This window comes from Microcaecilia unicolor, chromosome 11 (assembly GCF_901765095.1).
Source record: "Microcaecilia unicolor chromosome 11, aMicUni1.1, whole genome shotgun sequence".
In the NCBI taxonomy this organism is placed as follows: domain Eukaryota; kingdom Metazoa; phylum Chordata; class Amphibia; order Gymnophiona; family Siphonopidae; genus Microcaecilia; species Microcaecilia unicolor.
The window spans coordinates 166,354,635-166,376,683 of NC_044041.1; the positions used below are offsets into that span (position 1 = coordinate 166,354,635).

General features: G+C 48.3%; 1 protein-coding gene across 1 annotated transcript in view; it reads right to left on the reverse strand.

Annotated features, from left to right (window-relative positions):
• Nucleotides 1-2,088: 2,088 nt before the first annotated feature.
• The window catches only part of PPP1R14A (protein phosphatase 1 regulatory inhibitor subunit 14A), a 124,937-nt gene continuing 104,976 nt past the window's right edge, over nucleotides 2,089-22,049 (reverse strand). The window contains exon 4 of the mRNA XM_030220116.1: nucleotides 2,089-2,623. Coding sequence (XP_030075976.1) covers nucleotides 2,510-2,623 — 114 coding nt within the window. The 3' untranslated portion in view covers nucleotides 2,089-2,509. The remainder of the gene's footprint in view (nucleotides 2,624-22,049) is intronic.

A 22,049-nucleotide genomic window follows, 5' to 3' on the forward strand; every position in this document is an offset into this window, starting at 1 on the left:
TAAAACACGTAACGGACATAACACAACTCTCCTGCTGCACGATTCCCTTGTGTGGTTGGGCCACATGAACTTAATCTTATCTCAACATCACTATGTATTTGTTTACACCGGAGTCTGCAAACGCATCTCCGGTACTATGTAAGCCACATTGAGCCTGCATATAGGTGGGAAAATGTGGGATACAAATACAACAAATAAATAAATAAACTTTACTCATAAGCGTCAAAAGCTCTTCACCCGACTTGACGGTGGAGTACAGCTTCTGGAGAGCAATTTAAATGCTCTCCAATGAAACCGCCATGGATGCTCCCTGGAACCAAAGCCTAGTCTGAGCTCAGCATTCTTCACCTCTGACACCCTTAGCATCAGAACCTCCAAATGAGGCTCCCCAAGCCCTCTCCTGGCAAGGGTCGAGCTTCCACTGCTGCTGGGAGTCGAAGGGCATGGTGGCAGATTGTCCACCAGAGGGGATAAAGTCACATCCAACCCCATGGTCTCGAGCACTCCTTCACTCAGTGCCGCTGCAGGGAAACCTCCAAAATGCTAGACCGGGCCAGCATTTGCTGAAAAGAGAAGAACATCAGACCAACCGGAGGAGTGGTCCTGACTACCTCCTAAGCTTGGTATGAGGCATTCCTTCCAGGAACAGTTTAAGGAGAAAAACAGCAACAAACAGAAGACAACTGGTAGCTGCATAGAGTCACACTGCCATCTTGGCCACACCCCCCCCCCCCCCCAAGTCCCCAATACCCCTTTCAAGCTGGTGATCTCTATCACTGTACTTTTCCACAGCAACCACTCACCACTGCTTTGGTTCAAAAAAAGGTTTATTGGCTGTGCAGAATCAAAAAAGACCGTACAAAAAAAACAAAACAAAACAAGTTTGAAGCACAAAATTAACACTGAAAACTGCATAGCACATTCAGGATCTTGCTCTCAAAGTTAGGAGAAAGGGTTATGTAGGTGCACATTAAATGTTTCCAAGAAACATCTGTACTTTGCAAGCTGGTAAATAGTAGATATATGTCCAATCTCAAAATTTGGGTCAGGAAATGAAGGGGGGCCATAAAAGGTGTTCTCCTTACTTATGAATTACAATATTAAAAGGGGAGGGGCTATATATATATATATATATATATATATATATATATATATATATATATATATATATAAATCAATGCTGTATAGTGTGTTTATATTGTGTTGTGAAGATTGAAAATACAAATGTTTTTTTAAAGTCAAAACAATAGCTCCATTTAACAACTTCTACACAAAACTAGGACCATCCTCTAACCAAAGCTAGCTGGGCAGCTCTGTTGAATTTCTGTAGGCACCTACTTACTGCAGCCGCCACATACATGAAAATCTTTGACTGGTTCTTATGTAGGGTGTGGTGCTCCTTTGGTCCAAGCTGACTCACAAACTTGGCATATCCATGTGTGGTACTGGCTGCCACTTCTCCCTCCCTTCTCAGGACTGTTCAGCAGCAGAGGGTAGTGGCTTAAAGATGTTTTAAATGGTTAGTAGTGAGATTCAACACAGGAGTTGCTGTTTACTTCTGCTTTTGAAGCTTATGAAATACTTAAGGTTAACCTTTAACCCATGACCTTCAGACCACATATATCACAGTTTGGGGGATCAGTGGGTGTGCTATCAGAAACAGTATTACAGAATAGAACATTTATAATAATAATAATAATAAAGAGCTATGCACAGATTTGAACACATGTAAAATATCCTTCATATTTAACACCACTGAAATATTTTAAAACAGTTACTTCTGTATGATTAATACAATGTAGTTATATGCAGTGAAAAGAAAAGTGCTTCTGCATCTATCACGGATTAAAAGTCTCTACTGCTGTAACAATGTCTTCAGCTTCAAATGCCAGACTGACATCCTTATTTACCAGTTAGTGGGATGATGAAGTGGAAGTACACAGAACTTTGGCAAACTGCAAAGTGACCAGAAATCAAATGCCATGGCCAACAGACAGCTTCAGAAGCCATTGACAGGATGTAACGAAGGGAAGCCAAAAGGATCATACTCCCCCCCCCCCCCCCCCCCCCCCCCCCCCCCCCCCCCCCCCCACTTCAGAAAGCTAGAGCTATCTTTGAGTTTCTAATACAGAAAAATGCATCCTATCCCTTAGGCTAAATGCTCACAAAATTAACCACAGCAGAGGGTCAATTTACAACCAAGTTTGTACCAAGGTTCCTGTAGTGTACAGAGAATTGAACAGCAGTGGAGCTCTTGATTCACTTTTAGAAAAGTGATACGCTCCCTACTGTGTGCCATTATGTCGTAGTGTTAAGCAGACAGTAATATTTTCAGTGTGGGTATCCCAAAATGTGCACATTTACAATTAAACTAAAATTGTCACAGCCCCCACCTTGCAGTTTCCCCATCACACACTTCAGAGCTGCCTGGTAGAAGCAGGTTCTGTTCCTTCTGGTTCTGGCATGACTCCATCTTTTGGTTAAAGTCCACTCCCCACACCTCACTGCTTCAGGAGTGTTCAATGTCTCTGCTCATCCTTCCCTGCTCCTCCAGTCCATTCCCTTTCAGCAGGGTCTGTTTTTGGAGTCCTTTTAATTTCAGCACCAGGTCCCTGATAAAATCCTTAATGGGATGACAAGGAGAGAAAGACAAAATAAGATATAGCAAAAGTTCAGGTCATGAGTTTAAAAACAGCTTCCAGTATACCTTAACCAGTAGTGTGCTGGTAAATTTTTAACAGGCTCTTTCCCCGGGTATAGCCAGCCCTGCAATTTGGTGGGGGGGGGGGGGGGCAATACATTACTCTCTTTAGGAGGGGGAAAAAAAGATTTTAAATGCTCCCAGGTTCTAATCTAATTCATGTTTAATGTGGAATAAAATGCTATAAATAAGTAAATAAATAGATTGATTGTTGAGCACCCGATTCCCATAACATGATGTCTGTTTTAGAAGCCCTTTACCAGGAGGAAAAAAAAATCTCTGCACCAATATAACAGGGTTAGGGTGCCCCTATAACCAGCCCCTCCAAATGACACACTGATTACGATTTATAACAAATTACTACTCTGCCTATAAAAGTTTATTACCTTATTATACTTCCTCTGTGTACGTCCATATGCACAAGCCGGCATGTTTGAATATACAACTTTTGTTTAACACAGTATCCTCCCCATGGTCCCCACTCCACCCACCTATTCCAGACCTCCTCCCCACTCCCCTGAGCCACAGGGTCCCAGCACATACCTGAAGGCAGCCACCTTGGTGGTCTAGTGGGTTCTTCGGGCAGGAAAGATCCCCAGTCTTTCCTGCCCACTGCCAGCACCGACCCTCCTCCTGACGCATCTTCTTTAAAATGGCTGCCGAGACTTACAAGGGCAGCCTAGCAAGACTTCAGCGGAAGTCTCGCGAGGCCGCCACAGGAAGTCTCAGCAGCCATTTTAAAAGAGCGATGCGGCAGCAGCAGGAGGGTCAGCGGCGGCAGCGGGCAGGAAAGACTGGGGATTTTTCCTGCCCCGAAAAATCCACTAGACTACCAGGGTGTCTGCCTTCGGGTATGTGCTGGGACCCTGCGGCTCAGAGGGGAGGGAGGAGAGGCAAACCGGCTCACCCTACCTGAACAACTGGCTCGCAAAATGCTACAAAAATTAACAACCGTGAGCCGGCTGCAGCACACCACTGACCCTAACCATAACCATACTCACTATAAGGCTACTTGTGCTCCAACACAGTAAAATTTGTTCTAGATGCCATAAGTGACCTTTAAACTAGCTGAATGTTAAAAGGAGTTGGTAAGATAAATGTGGAAAACACCAAGTCTGCCTAGATTGGCACTGGCTATACAGTCTAGGGCTCCAGAAAAAGGAGGACGGATTGAGCCAGCCGGGTTTTACTTCCATTGCAAGCAATGGAAGTAAAACCCGGCTGGCTCAATTACTTCCATTGAAAGCAATGGAAGTAAAACCCGGCTGGCTCAATCCGTCCTCCTTTTTCTGGAGCCATATGGTAACCCTACTCCTAGATAAGAAGAAACAGTGGCGTTCCTAGGCTGATTGACACCCGGGGCGGATCGCTGATGCGCCTCCCCCCCAGGTGCAGCGCGGCCCCCTCCGGCGAAATTACACCCCCCCCCCCCCGGGTGCAGTGTGACCCCCACGGGTGCATTTTTACCTGCTGGGGGGGGGGGGGGTGCCACACGCCTGTCGGCTCTGAGTCCGCTCGTTCCCTGCTGCTTCCTCTGCCCCGGAACAGGAAGTAACCTGTTCCGCGCAAAGGGAGCAGCAGGAAGGGAACGAGCGGACTCTGCCAACAGGCGCGCAGCACCCCCCCCCCAGCGGCGTGCACCCGGGGTGGACCGCCCCCCCCCCTTGGTACACCACTGAGAAGTTTAAAAAGGTTGGATTCAATGTTTTCCAGACTACTTCAATAGGATACCATGTTCGCCCTAGACATCCATTTCATTCCTATACACACCTTTGAGACCTCCAAGGTCTTCTGAAGGATCATCACTATCTGTACCCTTGTCAAAAGAAATCGTATGATGTGATATCCACCAGCGAGCCTTCTCAGGAGTAGCCCCCCACGCTCTGGAATTTACTCCCAGAGGGGCTACGTATAAATCGAGACTACCTCTACTTCTGGAAGCAGGTCTAAGCCTGGGTCTTCTCCCAAGCCTTTAGTACGTAGGGTGACTGACTATTCACTCATTCTGCACCTGGACTAGCTTGCTACATATACTGTAACTTAGATCAGTTCCTTATCTCTTGCTTAACTATACAAAGAACTTGCCTTGAGTTTAGCCATCCATCAAATTATCCCAGCTGACTCTGTACCACGCATCTTGTTCCCATCATAAATCTGCTCTTGGTCCCTCAGCTATATGGTTAGCCATATTGTAGAAAATCTTTAGCATCATATCTATGTTAGTTGAATGTTCTAATGCATGCTTATTAGGTGTATTGCTAGTATTATGTCAGTATTTGAATTCCAGTGCTGTTAAATGTGTATATACTGTTTCACAGTAGTTCTATTATTAGGTTTCAATGTACTGTTTTCAAGTTTACCTCATTTATTGTAATTAGTGTTTATTCTTTGTTATTTTACTTGTACGTTTTGTGTTAAACTGTACCTGCTGTACAATACCTTGGGTGAATCTCTTCATAAAGACAGTTAATAAATCCCAAGATGGGTTAACCATTCCTCCAGGGCCGGTCAAACCCGGTAAGCAAGGTAAGCACTGCAGGAGGGCACATGCCTTCAAGGGCGTCACTTTGCAAGCAATCAACCTCTGCTGAGTATCTAATCTCTGCTGCTCATCTCAGTCTGGCTCCAAAGCTGTCAGCTCTCTGTCCCGTCCCCTCCCCCCTCCCAAGCAGAGAAATACCCTCCTTGTGTTTGTCAGAGGACCTCACTGCTCCACAGTGTTGCCAGGTGGGCGGTTTTCCGTGACCCGCCGCGGGAAATTTTTGCCCGCGGCGGGTTGCGGTTTTTTGGGCTGTTTTTGGGCTTCAGGGCGGTTTTTTCGGCCGCGGGGGGCGGGGTTAGTGACGTTTTTGGGCGGGGTTAGTGACGTTTTGGGCGGGGTTAGTGACGTGGGAGGCGGGGCCGATGACGGGGAGGCGGGGCCGATGATGTGGGAGGCGGGGCCGGTGACGTGGGAGGCGGGGCCGGTGACGTGGGAGGCGGGGCCAATGACAGCGGGGGCGGGGTTGATGACGGCGGGGGCGGGGTGATGACGCGGGGGTGGGGGTGTCAGGGGCGGGGTTTGTGTTTGGGCGGGTTTTGGGCTGGATTGGGCTGGAAAAAAATTTTCCACCTGGCAACCCTGCTGCTCCAACTGAATCTGGCTCTGAAATAACGTGGGAGCTCAGCTAACCTCTGTCCTCTGCCCAGAGAGGGCGCAGACAGAGACAGTACAGCAGAGCCTGGACCCTTGTTTTGTCAGAGACTGCTGTTTAGTGCTGCACCTGACCCACCCTTTTCCACCCCCACCCCCAACACAGCAACTCACAGGACAGGAGGGCTAGATGTCTGCTTTCAATTCCTAACCATCACCTATCTATCATTCCCACTTTAGTAACTCCTGTTAGTCTGTCCAACTCAGATTGTAGAATATGTTAGTTTATGCTGATTAAGTCTATCCTAGCTAGATCCTAAGCTGTGCTCGATGGGAAGGCTATTCTGCTGCATTCAGAGTCTAACTTCTTAGGATTTCAGGTTAATTTTTGAAGAATTTGAAGTGCTCTACATGTGTGACTGCAAGGCCAAGTGTCTGAATAGGGATCTGTTTGTTAGATTCTGAAATTTTGATCACACAGTGTTTTTCAGAATTGGCAAGACTGTTTGTTCTCCTAATTCCTGGTCTGTGTGCTAAGTTATTTTTCTTCTATACTGGTGTAATATTTTCAATGATGCCATGGCTGGTAAAAGGGGTGTGTCTACTGTGGGGGTGGAGCCATAGTGATCCCGCCTCTGGATGGGTAGGGGCGCCGACTAATAGACTGCAGGAGGGTGCTAGAAACCCTAGGGCCGGCCCTGCATTCCTCCCCTCTTTACATGGTTTTGATTCCATACAACATTTGGCTTTTTTGTTTTTACCCTCTGGTATGGTCTCCTGTGGGATTTAAGATTTGAATCCAACTAAAAGCTTTAAGGCCCATTATAATTCATGCTAACAGTAAACCCATAAATCCAATATAACTGTCTGTGCAATGCAGGCTAAAGGCTTAGGGCACTGGGCTTTTCCTGTCAATGTGGTCTTTCCTGTAAAATGTGTTACGGTCATCATTGGCGACGTCTGTGCCTTGCTCATCAGTGCCCTGTTCCTCCTTCTAAACCCTCTAAAATTACCTGCAGTTCCAGTCAGTGACTTGTGGGGTCACTGTAAAGTAGTGGAGGCCAAACTGGTGATGTCATCAGCACTGAACACTTCTTAAGCTGGCTTCTGAGAGTGCTCAGTGTTCTGGCAATTATCTTTGATTGAGCTCAGACCTGCCTGGGCTCTGCTAATTCCAACTTCTGTTTCTTTGCAAGGCCATGGCCTGAAGCTTTGCTACAGATTTTCTCCTTATGCTGTGTTCCAGTGGAAGTCTGCTTCCAAGCCTGGTAGTCCTGAAAGGTAAAGTTTTGCTACAGCTTTCTCATTATGCTGTGTTCCAGTGGAAGCTTGCTTCTAAGCCTGGTAGTCCTGGGAAGTAAAGCTTTGTCTACAGCTTTCACCTTATGCTGTGTTCCTGTGAAGCATGCTTTCAAGTCTGGTAGTCCTGAAGAGTAAAAGCTCTGCCTACAGCTTTCACCATTGCTTGGGTCCAGTGAAGCCTGCTGCCAAGCCTGTGAGTCCAGAGCCTCCCGTGCCTCAGCTGAGATTCCAGTCACCCACCATGAGTCCTTGGTTGCTATATGCAGAGAGTGGCTTTGTGCTGCGTTTGGGACTGTGTGGGCTGGATGACGGGGAGTACAGCAGGTGCAGCGGCTGAGGCCACATCTCGAGTTAGCTCTGGATGAGGGAATGGTGCTTGGAGCGCGGCAGGGTCCACGTGGGCTGTTCCTGGCCCTTGGTTGCTGTGCTGTTTAGTCTTCTGCCTTGGGAGCATCGGCTCAGGTTTGGCTTCTTCACCTTGCTTGCCTTGGGAGAGAGTTGGCTCAAGCAGTAAAGCCCGGCTAGCGCGTGCAGCTGGTGGTAATTCTGAGTTTGGCATGCACTGAAAACACGTGGTGGAAAATAATTTTCTATTTGCTACTGCAGGGGTGTTCCCGGCGGTAATCAGCAGTTGGCGCATGCTGGACAGTTACTGTATGGGTAACACATAAGCCCTTACTGCCAAATCAATGGGTGGCATTAAGGGCTCAGGCTGTAAATAGACATGCACTGGTTTTAATTTTGTCCCACATCCATTTCCTGCCCCCCACCCAAAAAAAAACCTTTTCCCCCTCCCCAGATGTGTTGGAGAAATGGTCCAGCGTGCATAGGGTTACCACCCTAAGAAAAAAAAAAAAAAGAGGACACATACCCCGCCCCCTCGCGAGGCTGACACTTGAACTGTTATATCATTATAATTTGAGACACCGCTGTTGTCAGGATTGCGGGAGGTCAAAAGTATTGCTGGACATACTTATATTAATATGAAACCAGCTTGACATAATATTAAACCAGCTTCTGACCTCTGAGAACTTCCCCCCTCCCTCAGGAACCACTGAGGATGACATGGAACAAATGGTGTTGAGCTGCCTGCTAGCCCTGTGTTTAATTACTCTTGATCAGCATACCTTTTCTTCCATTTGAGAGCAGGGCTCTCTTTCAGAACAAAGGAGGCCAGACATAGAGGCTCCATCACTAAGGACTTCAAACAGGAGAACCTGTGAAACTGCTCCCCTCTCCTGGCTTCAAAGAAAGTAAACTGGAGTTTGGCTGGGAAGGAAGATAAGTTTTGATCTCTTTCTGTTCTTGAGGTATAAAAGCAGAGCACATGCTCTGGGCATTTCTCTCTCTGTCCAGAGCACTGCTCTCTGTCCGGGGCACCTCCCCCCCCCTCTCTGTCTCTCTACAAGCAGAGCACACAGGGCTCTGCATGCACTACTGCTCTCTCTGTCTTTCCCCCTGCACCTATATATACCTCTTGCAGCACAACCCCAAGTCTTCTCTCTTCCTCTGAACAAACACCCTATCCTTTCTATCTCTCTCTAAACACACACCCAGAGACAGCCTGTACCATTTACTTGTACTAAGTGCGGTGAGCCTATACATATCTGCAAATATAATATACTTTATATATCCAAACGCGTGTGGATTGCCGCTAAGGCTGGCTGATGGCGCTGGCCACTGGCACACATGCACAGATGCTGCAGCCTCGTCGTCAGGATTATGGTGGTGGCGGCTGCAGGTGGAAGGCAGTAGCAGTGAAAAGCGCTGCGCCTGCGTGCAGCAGGAAGGAGGATCATCATCAGCTGATCAGCAGGCAGGCAGGCTGGCACACGCACAGACACTGCAGCCTGCCTGCGTCGGCCCATGCCACGTGCGGGCATACTATAGGTCAGGGGGAGTCAGGACAGGTCATGTGATGACCCGAGCTGAAGAAACCCGGACAAATCCAGGAAATTCAGAAACCCGCCCGGACTTCCGATGGCGCCCTCAAAAAGAGGGCATGTCCAGGGAAACCTGGACATATGGTAACCCTAAGTGTGCATCCAATACACATGCTCACACTACTGCAGGCCACTTTTCGGTGTGCCTTTGTAAAAGGGGCCCTTAGTAATTAAGCATGTGGAGCTATTATTCTGGGAAAAGCATGTGAACATTTTGAAGCAGGTAAAGTGAAAGGTTGCCTTCTTCAAAGTGTCCATAACTTTTGCCTCCATGATGCAAGCGCCTTTAATGCATACTGCTCAGAGCCAGAATCCAGAAGAGGACAGGCCAGGTTCCAGCTAAGAACGGGCGACTTTGAGTGCAGAGAAAGAGGGAGTGGCCGAGTGTGGGAAAGGATATGGGAAGGTGGGCAGATAAAGTCATTTGTGTACTAGGAATGAAAATGAACAATATTATCCCTAAAGTATTGGTGGAGGTACAGAGGAAAGCTGCAGGAGAGAAAATGGTATTGTTAGTAACCTTCTGCACAGAGCAAATATTCTGGACAAGCTCCTAAGGAACAAAAAAAAAAAATCCATAAGCCATTATTAAGATGGACTTGGGAACATCAATGCATGTCTAGGATAAGCAGCATGAGATCTTTTACTCTTTTGGGATCTTGCGATCTGGATTGGCCACTGTTGGAAACAGGATACTGGGCTTGATGGATCTTCACTCTGTCCCAGTATGACAATGCTTATGTTCTTATTTTAAATGATTACAAACAACCAGATGTTCTGAAAACTAAAAAAAAGGTTGCAGGAGAGTTTTCCCAAGATATACCTTTTCACAGCCATGAGTGGAGAAGAGTATTAATCACTGCTACAGAGTTATAATCCTAGGGTTCAGTCTTAATCCTCCTGTTCTTTGATTTCAGAAAACATCTTCCTTTTTCCTCTTGGTAGAGTTTTTATTTAATCTCATCCTGTGACAGAGGTAGAAACGAGCTGGTCATCTAAAAATTAGCTTTGCCATTCTCTCTTTGGTGGCAGCAGGGCTGGATTTAAAGATGTTGGCACCCCTAGGCAGGGCTGGAAACTGGCAGAGGTTGTTTCTTCCCTAGGGATCAGAGTGCATGATCCCATTACATAAAGCGCAACCTCTTGTAAGGCAGATCAGTTTCCCTCTGTTAATGCTCTGATCAAAACTCAGCAACAGCATTCCATAAATGAGGCAGGATGCTGGGATCCAGTTTTTTTTTTACAAGTGGAAGGTTCACCATGAGTTTCTAATTTGCTTCAACAGATCCCTTCCACAACTTAATCCAAAATTATAATCACACCCATCCAATAGAAATTTCATAAGACCAGCAGTAGATTACAGTCTGTGCTTTAAAATACATCCCTAGCCTCACCTTTAAGCAGGGATGTTATAGTCCCTGGAGCTCCTAGTTAGAAACATTCCCAGTCCAAGGGCAGCCCTCTGGCATAATTAAGGTCCATTAGAAGTAGAGCCTGGTTTACTTTCCCCAGCTTGTCTGTTTGTGGGATCAGAGTGAGTGATGAGCCCAAGATTCCAGACCTGTGATTTTAGTGGTGTTCATAATTCCCTAAAGGTATTTTAAAATCAAGTATTTGTCTACTTGTGTTAGTTGCCCAAATCTGTTTTGCTTGAGTTGAGGTACAGTGTTTGGCTATTCCTGAGTTGCAGTTAGTCAGTTTAGAGCAGTCATTCCCAACCCAGGTCCCAGGGCACACCTAGTCCCATCAGGTTTTCAGGATATCCACAATGAATATTCATAAGTTACATTTGCATACAATCAAGGCAGTACATGCAAATCAATGTCATGCATATTCATGGTACATATCCTGAAAACCCAATAGGCCTAGGTTTACCTTGGAGTGAGTTGGGAATGGCTGGTTTAGAGTGTGGGAGCACTTTTAGTAATCCAGCCTTTATATTTGAACCCAGAGTGTGTGTAGTCTAGGACAGTGTTTCCCACGCCAGCCCTGGAGTACCCCCTTGTCAGTCAGGTTTCCAGGCTATCTACAATGAATATGCATGAGATTGATTTGCATATACTACCTCCACTGTATGCAAATCTTTCATGCATATTCATTGTGGATAGCCTGGAAACCTGACTGACAAGGGGGTACTTCAGGACTGACTTGGGACACACTGGTCTAAGACAGGGGTGAGTAACCACAGTACTCAAGGGCACAACAACCCAGTCATATTTCCATAACATGGGCAGGCAGCACGCACTCTCGCCCCCCTCCCTCATCATTATCCCGTCACCCCACAGACGATGCATGAGATAGGTTTTGTCTTTGGGAAAATTTGGCCACAGCTTTATTGCAAACACATTAACAACAACACCTCTAGGAAGCACCCGAGCCTTAGGTATGATGCTGTAGATGCTCCGGCCCTCCGCCATGCTCTCCAGCTAGAGGGCCCATGTCTCCATTCAGCATTGCGGCCAGCCATGTCTCCGCCTCCAGCGTGGCCGCACCTTCATCGGATTTTGGCACGTTGCTCCAGACCAGTGTTCCACCTGCCATATAAACCAGCGAGGTGAATAGTCTGCCAGCGGTGAGTGCCCCAGTCTCTTGCTAGAAGGTCCGATCTTCCTTCTGTCCGTTGTTCATGCACCTCCCAGTATTCCCAGGCTCGGGTGCCTCCGCCACAACCCTGGGGCCTGACAACATGGCCTCCGGGTCCCCCCTTTTACCCTTTAACAATACCTCTCTAGTGCCTCCTGAAAGTCATTGATCAGAAGGTAATCGGCAGCCTCTGAGAGATGCACTCCATCCGGTAAGAAGTACCCAGGGATGAGGGGTGAAGCCCAATGATGCCATATCTTTGCACCGCCGAGTTGCTCCACCCACATGCCAACCTGACGATTGACTTTGGTGACACCTCTGGCCCATAGCCTGGAAGCACACCCACTCCAACGTGGGATGATGTCCGACCAGAGGATGAGGGTCCCGTACATTGCAATAGAGATTTCGTGTAGATCTCGCTTAATTGTGGCAATCAAGCGGCGGCATGGGGTGTGCCCAATGTCGTTGCCCCCCAGGTGAATGAGCAAGATGTCCGGTGGTGGAGCATTATTCAGCAAACGGAGAACAGAGGGGAGAAGCTGCTGCCATCGCATGCCGGGAATTCCTATCCATGTCAGTGTAACCCCTTTCTTATCCAGCCCCAGGTGCCGGCCTGGCTTCCCATCATTCATACGCTTGGAAGCGTTGGTGATATAGGAGTGTCCGATGATCCACACCACCCCTTGGTGCGGATGGAGACCTGCAAGAGGAAGGAGAATGGTTAACTGGACTGTGCATGTCATGAGGGAGGAGGTGGTCTGATATAGGTGCGGAATGCTGCTGACTTCCAGCGGCCCAGCTGCTTGATTGTCTGTGCGGAGAGACCGTACTGGAAGGCTGCAGTTGCCGCCCCTATCTGGAATGAGTGCGTCCCGTAATTGTCAGGGTCCTGTCCTGCTTCAAGGAGAGCTTGCCGGAAGACGGCCGTGAACTGGAATCTTGTGAGGGGGCTGGCGTCCTGATGCATCAAGAGGGGTGTGCCTGCTGATGGTCTGGCCGATAGGTAAGCAACAAGATTGGCTAGTGGGCAGGTCGGCAGATCCGGGACACCATTGAGTGTGATGGTGTGTCCCCTGCCCATCTGGTCCGTTTTGGACCTGGCGACCCGCAGGGAGACCGAACCTTGTGCAATGGAAACATCAGCCATCTGCAGGCCCCCAGTCGGCGTAGCCTTGGATTGTACCGTCAATTTGCTTAGGCGCAGCGCAGCGAAGAACGCTAGAGAGAAGGCCGCCCTGAATAACGCAGTCTCATATGCATTCTTGCACACCCGTTCCAGCGCCAACCACAGGTGATGCAGTAGTTCGCACGTGACAGGCCTTCTGGTGTCTGGACGCCTCGGAGCAAACCGAGCCCATCCCTTCAAGAGCGTCCGGATCAGGAAGCTGGCCCGAGGGTTGCCCCAACCGCGCAGCTTGGAGTAGAAGGCGAAGCCGGTGATGTTCGAGGCGACCGCTGTCCTGGAGGAACCCGCTTCGAATGCCTCCGTGATGTACCGGGCCATGAGTTGATCCGGGACTGGTCCTCCTGTCCATCCCTGGCCCTGCAGGTGCTCACAGACTTGGTGAAAAGCTCGCCGGTATGCGTACAGAGTAGTCTTGGCTAACGAGCTGGTGATGAGTAGGTGCATGGAGTTGTTGCTAGCTGCCATAGTTGCTCTGGTACTGGAGTGGGCTGCTTGCTTGCTGATGGTGCCAACTGCTGGAAGAGAGAAAAGTGAAAGCGTGAAAGAGCATCAGCTATTCTGTTATCAACACCGGGCACGTGCTTTGCTCGCGCCATCAGGTTAAGCTGCAAGCAACGTAGCACGAAGTGACGGAGGAGCGCTGCAGTGTGGGGACAACGCGCCGTTTGCTTGTTTATGATTTCCACTACAGCAGCATTGTCTGACCAAAGGATAACACATTTATTAGCCAGGGCAGGGCCCCAGACGTTGACCGCTGCAACAATGGGGAATAGCTCGAGGAAGGTGATGTTCTTGGTGAGGCCACTGTGTGTCCACTGCAACGGCCAAGGGGCAGCGAACCAGTCTCCGTTGAAGAAAGCTCCGCACCCCACAGTCCCAGCGGCATCTGTATAGAGGTTAAGGTCTATGCTGGAAGTTGGGGCTGATTGGATTAGGGCTCTCCCGTTGAAGTCTTGTAGAAAGCGCATCCAGATGATGAGGTCCTGCTTCATGGGAAGGGTTATGCGCAGATGATGGTGCTTGCGTGAAATGCCTGCAGTGGCTGCCGCAAGTCTGCGGACAAATACCCTGCCCATTGGGAGAACCCTACAGGCAAAGTTGAGGGAGCCAATGAGGGATTGCATCTGGTAAAGGGTGATCTTGGTTGAATGTAGGGTAGCAAGGATTTTTTGTGCTAACCCCTGCAGCTTGTCCTCCGGGAGTCTGGTAGTACGAGTTACCGAATCAATCTCTATTCCCAAGAAGGTGATGACCGTGCATGGCCCTGTGGTTTTGCTATCGGCTATGGGCACTCCGAATTCTCGGGCAACGGCGTAGAAGACCTCCATGAGGTCTCTGCAGGTGCTGGAGTCGCGGGGCCCGACTAAGAAGAAGTCATCCAGGTAATGGACGATTGTGCTCACTGTCGCCTGTTGGGACATCACCCAATGCAGGAAGGTGCTGAAGGCTTCGAAGAGATTGCAGGAAACTGCGCATCCCATGGGCATGCATCTGTCGAAGTAAAACTGGTTCTCATGCGTGAATCCTAACAGCGGGAAACAATCCGGGTGGACCGGCAGGAGGCGGAAAGCAGATTCGATATCGACCTTTGCCATGAGCGCCTTCGGGCCCGCCTCCCGCACTAAGTCCAACGCCGCATCGAAAGACATGTACTGGACAGATGTCACTCCCTCAGGTATGGAGTCGTTCACTGATTGCCCGGGGGGGTGTGACAGGTTGTGGATGAGGCGATATTTGCCCTGCTCCTTCTTGGGGACGGCCGTGAGGGGAGAGACAAACATTCTTGGGAAAGGGGGGTGCCAAAATGGGCCCGCCACCCGGCCTGCAGATCGCTCGCCCGCTAGCTTGTCTGAAATGATGTGAGCAAGGCGGGGCCTGGGATGCTCTGGTGGTGTCGAGGGGCAGAATGGTATGTCGCCCCGGAACGGAATAGGGAACCCGTCACGGAAGCCACGCAAAAGTAATGCTGCGGCCTGCCGATTGGGATACCTCTCCAACCAGGGCATCATGTCATTCAGCCTGATGGGGGTGGGGGCCCTGGTGAATAGCTCAAGGTTTTTGCTGGCCTCCTTGCCTTTGCGCCGGTTTTCTTGGGCAAACGGCAAGGGGATGCGGAGCTCCGCATGTGGCACACAGGTGCTTGAATTTGCAGTCGTGGATGTTGCAGGTGCCTTTGTTGTACTTCCAACAGACCTCTCGAGAGAGCGTGGTAGGCCTCCCGTGCCTGTTCCCTGCCCCGGGTGCTTTGTGCTGGGGGGCACGCCTATGTGCATTGTGTGGTCGTGTGAGGACATTTCGCAGCCACAGGCCGCCGTCGTCTGTATCCCAAGCCATCCTAGGGTTTGCCTCCATCTTGTCCCTAAAGTGCTCGTCATACGCTAACCAGGCATAACCCTCGTGTTCACGGTAGATGGTTAAAACTGTTTCTAAGTAACAGAGCATGGGATCCATTTGGTCACGCTGCTTCCTGTACACGATGCTCATCATGCGCGCATAGGATATTACCCAGCACGCAAGGTTCCGTGGGAGCTCTCTGGTGTGGTCTGGTAACAGGTCTCCCCTTTTTGCTCGTTTCTTCGCATGCCGCCTGCGTCTGCCCTCCGCCAGCTTGAAAATGTCAAAATACCTCCGGCGCATGACCTTTTTTCGGAGGGACTTGGGGACTCTCTGCCATAGCCGCTCTGTGGGGACACCTTGGGTGAAGGCAGGCGGAGGGGCCATGTGTAGCGCGTTGGCGGCTCCGGTAGGGGAGACATAGGAAGAAGATGAAGAGGAAGACGAGGAAGAAGAGGAGGAGGAGTCAGAAGACGATGTGGAACTGGAGCGACCAGATCGCCTACGCTTCTTACCTTTCTTCCTCCGTTTGACCTCCTGGTGCTTCCGTGCTGCTGAGTAGAGGTTGTTGTCTCGGTCAGATAAGGCGTGACCCCTGGGATTTGCTCCGGGGGCCACCTGGTGGCTGCTTGATGCCTTCGCTACTTCCTGCGTCGCCTCGCGGCTTGGTGTGCGCCGGGGGCCGTGTCGTACCACATGGGCATCGTCAGTCATGGGTCTGCAGTGGGGTGAAGCTGTCGTTCCATGTACCTGCTTGTCTCCCTCAGACTGGGTAGCTGTCATTGGGAGTCCACGATGAGGTGTAAGCCCGCAGGGGGCAAAGCAAGCAGGAGGTGATCTGCAATGGTCGTTCCTGTGCCATGCTTGGAGCTCGTGCCTGTTGTGCGCTGGGTGGTATCCACAGTGATGTCGGAGGCTGCAGTATGACGGTGATCTACTCCGTCTACGACGGGAGCGGGATCGTTGGCTCTGGGCCGTTCGGCTGGCCTGTGACTCCCTGTTGCGCTCCTGGATCTGCTGGATCTCACGACCTGAAGCAGGTGGGGGGTCTGAACTCGGGGATACTGGTCGGTTCGCCGAGACCCATCTGAACTGCTGCTGGAGACGGACCATCTTCTGCGCCGTGTGTCCCCCGCCCGTCTGCTTGGAGATGTCAAGGCCGAAGCCGTGTTGTCCGTGCTGTGCAGGTCTGGTAGTTCTGGTGGGGACTGCTCCTCAGGTTGTAGTGGTACAGCGGGCGGTCGACCGCGGGCCTCTGTAGCTGCAGGCGCGGATGCACGTGGCAGGGGCAGGTCAGCCGAATCAATGTATCTCTCCGGGCGCCTCCTGCGTTGCGTTGATATGCGAGGAGAGGTGGCTGCTGTCTCCGGTAGTCCCTCCTCTGCCCGACTTGGGGGTGGCTGAGTAGCTTGCACACGTCGAGGCATGGTGCAAATAAAAGTCTGATGCTCTACCGATGTGGGCTCCTCTAAAGCAAGTCCCACAGCAATGTGCAAAGCCTGCCAACTGCCCACTTGAACAAAACAAAACAAATAAACAAAAAAAAAAAAAGAAAAACGCGAGTCTAAGGTCTAGCACGGGCGCAGGGAGATGGACACTCAAAAGAAAAACAAAGCTCTTACTTGCCGACCTGCCACGGGGCTCGGTTAAAACAAAAGTAAAGTTCTTTGCTTGCTGAGCAGCAGGGAAAAGAAAACTTTTTTCTTGCCAACCTGCCCTGGGGCTCAGCTGAAAACGAAAGTAAAATTCTTTACTTGCTGAGCTGCTGCAATCAATCGATCTGCTGGTCTCACTCCGGGTGCTTTCGCTGCAAACTGCAAGGTCCTGACCGCACGTGGGGAGACAAAGAAAAAAGAAGCTGTGCGCCCGTGCACCAAACTCGTGTACCGCCCGCTTCAAAAAGACCGCTCAGACCCGCTCAGCAGCCTTTTCTCCTGTGTCTGCAGCCCACCTGCTGTGACCCCGCCCCCTTCCGGCCTCTCCGCCAATGACGCAGCGGGTCACCCGCTACGTCACCTGGGACGGCGGGGAAGCCGGAAGCAGGGGGCAATTCGGACCAGGGAGCGAGCATGCGGCAGCCGCCATGTTATGTCCGGCTGCTCTGCATTCGCTTCGCTTGCCTCCTTCAATGAGCATACATTTGTATACAATGGAAGCAGTACATGCAAATCAATCTCAATTATATTCATTGTGGACATCTTGAAAAAACTGACTGGGTTGTGACCCTCGGACCACCCCTCGTCTAGGACTCATTTCGAGCTAAAAAAAAAAAAAAAAAGGCAATGAAAATACAAGATAGGGATGGGCTGGAGTGTAAATTTTAAGGGGCTTCAATATTAGCTTCAGAACTTAGTACAAGAACAGTACTGGGCAGACTTCTACGGTCTGTGCCCTGAGAAAGGCAATGACAAATCAAACTTGGGTATACATATAATGTATCACATACCATGTAAAATGAGTTTATCTTGTTGGGCAGACTGGATGGACTGTACAGGTCTTTATCTGCCGTCATTTACTATGTTATACTGGAGAAAAAAAAAAAAAAAAGACAGCAATCTGGTATGTAGGTACAAGAGTCAATAGTACATGGAAACAAAAATGCCTTTATCCCCACTGTGTATTCATATTTTACTTATAAGTCAAGTCCCACAGCAGCAGATTTAAGAGATGTAGCTCTGCACCATCCAAGTGGCAGCAGCTACATTTTCCCTTATAAAGTCCGGTTTTGCTTTGCGCATGCCGAGGTGGATCATTCTTAGATCAACTGGGTCCTCTGGGGCCAGTCTTTTGTGCAGGAGGCAACTACACCCTGTCCTGTTTTTAGGGGTGGAGAAGGCAGCAACTTGTTTGATATAAGCTTACAACACAGGAAGAGTATATGAGAGGTAACAAAAGGACATATTTGGATAGATTACCAGGAGAAGTCTTTATAAAGGAAAAAACAATCCACCAAAATATTGCAAAACACCACTTAGCACATTCATGCATAGTGATGAAATGCCTTCCCTGGCAATTTTTAGTCAGTTCTGTCTGGTTAACAACCAAACCTTTATTTTACAGAGTGAAAGATTAGGAAGCAGACAGAGCTGAGCTCCAAAACCTGTCCAAGTACATTGTTTTTCCTGGTATGAGTTTATTTTTAGGAAGACTGCATTTATAGATAACCATAAAGGTAAAAGTATAAAGGTGGAAGCCTTTTAAGGAAGGCATTAGAACCCCAAAACCTACATAACTACATAAGTACTGCTACACTGGGAAAAGACCAAGGGTCCATCGAGCCCAGCACTCTGTCTCCGACAGCGGCCAATCCAGGCCCCAAGAACCTGGCAAAACCCCAAAATTTAATAACGATCAGTGGACTTTTCCTTCAGGAATCTGTCCAGACCCCCTTTAAACTCAGTACAGACTACAGTCTGTTAAGTTTTAAAACCAGCTAAGTGTAGAAACCAGTGACCATGCAGCACTGGATCATGTGATTCAGATGTCTTGACCAATAGCTGTGCAGAACAAAATAAAAACATTAAGAACATAAGAATAACCATACTGGGTCAGACCATGGGTCCATCTAGTCCAGTATCCTGCTTCCAGCAGTGGCCAATCCAGGTCACAAGAACCTGGCAGAATCCAATTAGCAGCAACATTCCATGATACCAATCCCAATGCTGCCAACAAATTAACATTGGCAGACCTAATGTTGTATGACGCTCCTGTGAGATTTACATCATACCAGACAGTTTTTGGGTGCCTCAGCAGTATAGAATATTTTGCACTGAAGAATCAAACCAGGTTGTCACTTAAGTATGGCAGTTAGTTCTAGTACATTTTTGATTTTAAAGTCAGAAACAGCAATTTGCAAAAGAAAACCCTCCCTTTTCACCGCACAAAGCTTCATGTGATACAAGTGACCAGTGTTGGGCAGTAATATAGGAGCCAGCTTTATGGGTGCTTGAGCACCCCCAATATTGAACGAACTCCTTGATTGTGTCTAGGGAGAGGCAATTTCTGTTAGGTTTAGCACCCCCAATAATTTTCAAAAGTTGGCTCCTATGATACTTAAAAAAAAAGTAACAAGTAATTGTAATGATTAGTTATTTCATTACATTTGCACAAAAATAATTTTTCTCCACCAATGAGTAAGGTCTCAAAATTAACTTACAAGTAAATAGTAAGTGTAATATATTACTTTGAGAAAGTAACTTGGGCAACACCGAGGCAAAACGCAGTTGATATTAAAACTATTTTCTGTGGAATTTTGCAGCCACTGTGCTGTAAAGTCTGCCGTCACAGGTTCCTGCATTGGAGCAGCAGCAGGCGGTTCTGCCATCTTGGCATTTATCTACTTCCCTTGCTCCTTCTCACATCTGTGTCTTAGGTGCCACAGACCCATGTATTTTGATTAGATACTGGTCCATACCACACCACAGATACTCAGGCACTCATTCAAATCGATTACTTTGCTAGGTTGTCGATGCTATCGGATGCAGGGTGGGCTACCGAGTAGCACCTAGCACACAGCTGGCACTGCCCACAGCATTATGCAACTCCTACCACCTATAAGTTTAGCTGCTGTCAATTTATCTAGCAGCCATTAAAATTTGTTTTTTAATTGTATTTACTTTAAGACAAAGCTACAGGGGATTAAGGAATAAGTTTATTCACTCCTACCCTACCTGAGCTAACATTTAATCATCTCTAACTTCACATGCAACTTTCTTTAAATCAGTCACCTTAGTTTCTAACTCCTCTTACTCTCTTACCTATCTCTATGTTTCATCTTTGCTTATACCCTATGCAGTCTTTAAAAATGTTCTATTACCTATTGTGTTGATGTGTTGACATTGTAAGTAGTATACTACGCCATAGTTTGTATTATTTGAATATTTTACTGCTGTAATTGTCTATTGCTTATGTTTGATTTATTCTTACTGTACACCACCTTGAGTGAATTCTTTCAAAAAAGGTGGTAAACAAATTCTAAACAAATAAAATGTGTTTTATGCCCGATGCCCTGGCCAAAGCCAGCACCTTTCAAACACCTGTGTGCCTTGCAGCTGTGCAAAAGCAGACAGGCAGTGTGAAGTATAAATTCAGTCTGCTCTAACCAAGGAGAGGGGGAATGTCTTGGGTATGAGGTGTGTCCTGGCAATTTTACATCTAAAAGTGGTTGTCATTACCATTTTCATAGGTTGGAGAAGATCACCATGCTGCAATTATACACCAACTAGCCATTAAGCCCGTAACAACGGGCTAGTTTTTTTGTTTTCCTATGGCCCCCCCCCCCCCCCCCCATCCACCAACCCTGCTCTCTCCCCTGCCCTCCCCCCCAGCGTGTTTCCCTCAGTTCCGCCCCCTCCTTCCCTCCCTGCTCCCTCCTCCTCCGATTTCCACGCCCATGTCCAAGCCCTCCTCCCTATTGGGCTGTACTGCTGGTGGAGGCGGGGTTTGGACTTCTACACTCTCAGCGTTCCGACTCTACTGTGCATTTGCAGGTGAATCGGTCACTTGCCGTTTATATGTTTGATAAGCTTTTAAAATGATCTCAATTGTATCTTAAGGGGACTGACCTGAACTCTTCATTACAGGGAAATTTTTCAGCAGGAAAAAAAAAGAAAAACAATTTTATAGGGATGTGAGGGCGTGTCCTGCTAAAAGCTGCTAAACACAAGTTGAGGCATTTCTTCCCATTAGAGGAAGAGGGTGTCCTAGCAGGACCAATCAGGTCAACCCTACCTCATTGAGCGAGTCCTTTCCCACTGCCCACTTTAGTTAAGCTCTTTGAGGTAGAGATTACTGTACAGTTCCTAGTTACACCTCATTAAAATAGCAGTTGAACTAGCCAGACTCCCTGGACAGAATGCTATGTCATACTCCTGTTCAAGTTCTCAGGACTCTGATAAGGAATTCAGCATTAGGGAAGTTCCAGATATGGAAAAGGCAGGCCAGAGCAGCAGCTCTGATTTTCCATCTCACACAGATTTATGGAGCTCAACATTTTTCAAACTGAGCTTTTACTAAAGTGTACTAAAATATATCCAGGGACTGGGGGGGGGGGGGGGGGGGGGGGGATGAACTTGACTGCCTGCCAGCCAAAATATTTTGCTTGAACTTTGCTTTTCCCTTCCTGAAGTCATTATCGCTACACTTTCCCAAGCACTCCTTCTCTCCAGAAAAAACTTCACTTCTCTTCACTGGAAATGGTGACAAGTATTAGTATGTCAGGCACTGGCATATTACTACTACTTATTTCTATAGCGCTACTAGACGTACGCAGCGCTGTACACTTGAACATGAAGAGACAGTCTCTGCTCGACAGAGCTTACAATCTAATTAGGACAAACAAGAGATAAGGGACTATTAAAGTGAGGATAATAAAATAAGGGTTCTGAACAAGTGAATAAGGGTTAGGAGTTAAAAGGTGGGCTTTTAGCTTAGATTTGAAGATGGCCAGAGATGGAGCTTGACGTGGACATGAAGTAGTGCCTCGAGCACGTCGGGTCCTAAATGCCACAAACTCAGTGCTGCAACACTGCTTCCTACTTACTTGTATATAAGTTTAAGCTACCCTAGGTACCACTTTTCAGCATGGGTTTTGTTTGACCTTTATGCATTTTAAGTTGATTGCTTTTTGAGAGATGCTTTACGTATAGAAAAGCCTTTGTAAATAGTTTTATACACAGGGGGATGTATGTGTACCAAAAAGACTGTCAAATACTCATGTGAACTGTGTATAGGCATTCATAGGAGTTCTTTGGGCACTATTGTGATGTATGAGAAAATATATCTTGAAACTTACGTTGCCCAGTTCCTCGCCTTAACATCCTTCAATCTCCAACTATGCTCCACTTCCCCCACTCACCAAAATTGGTC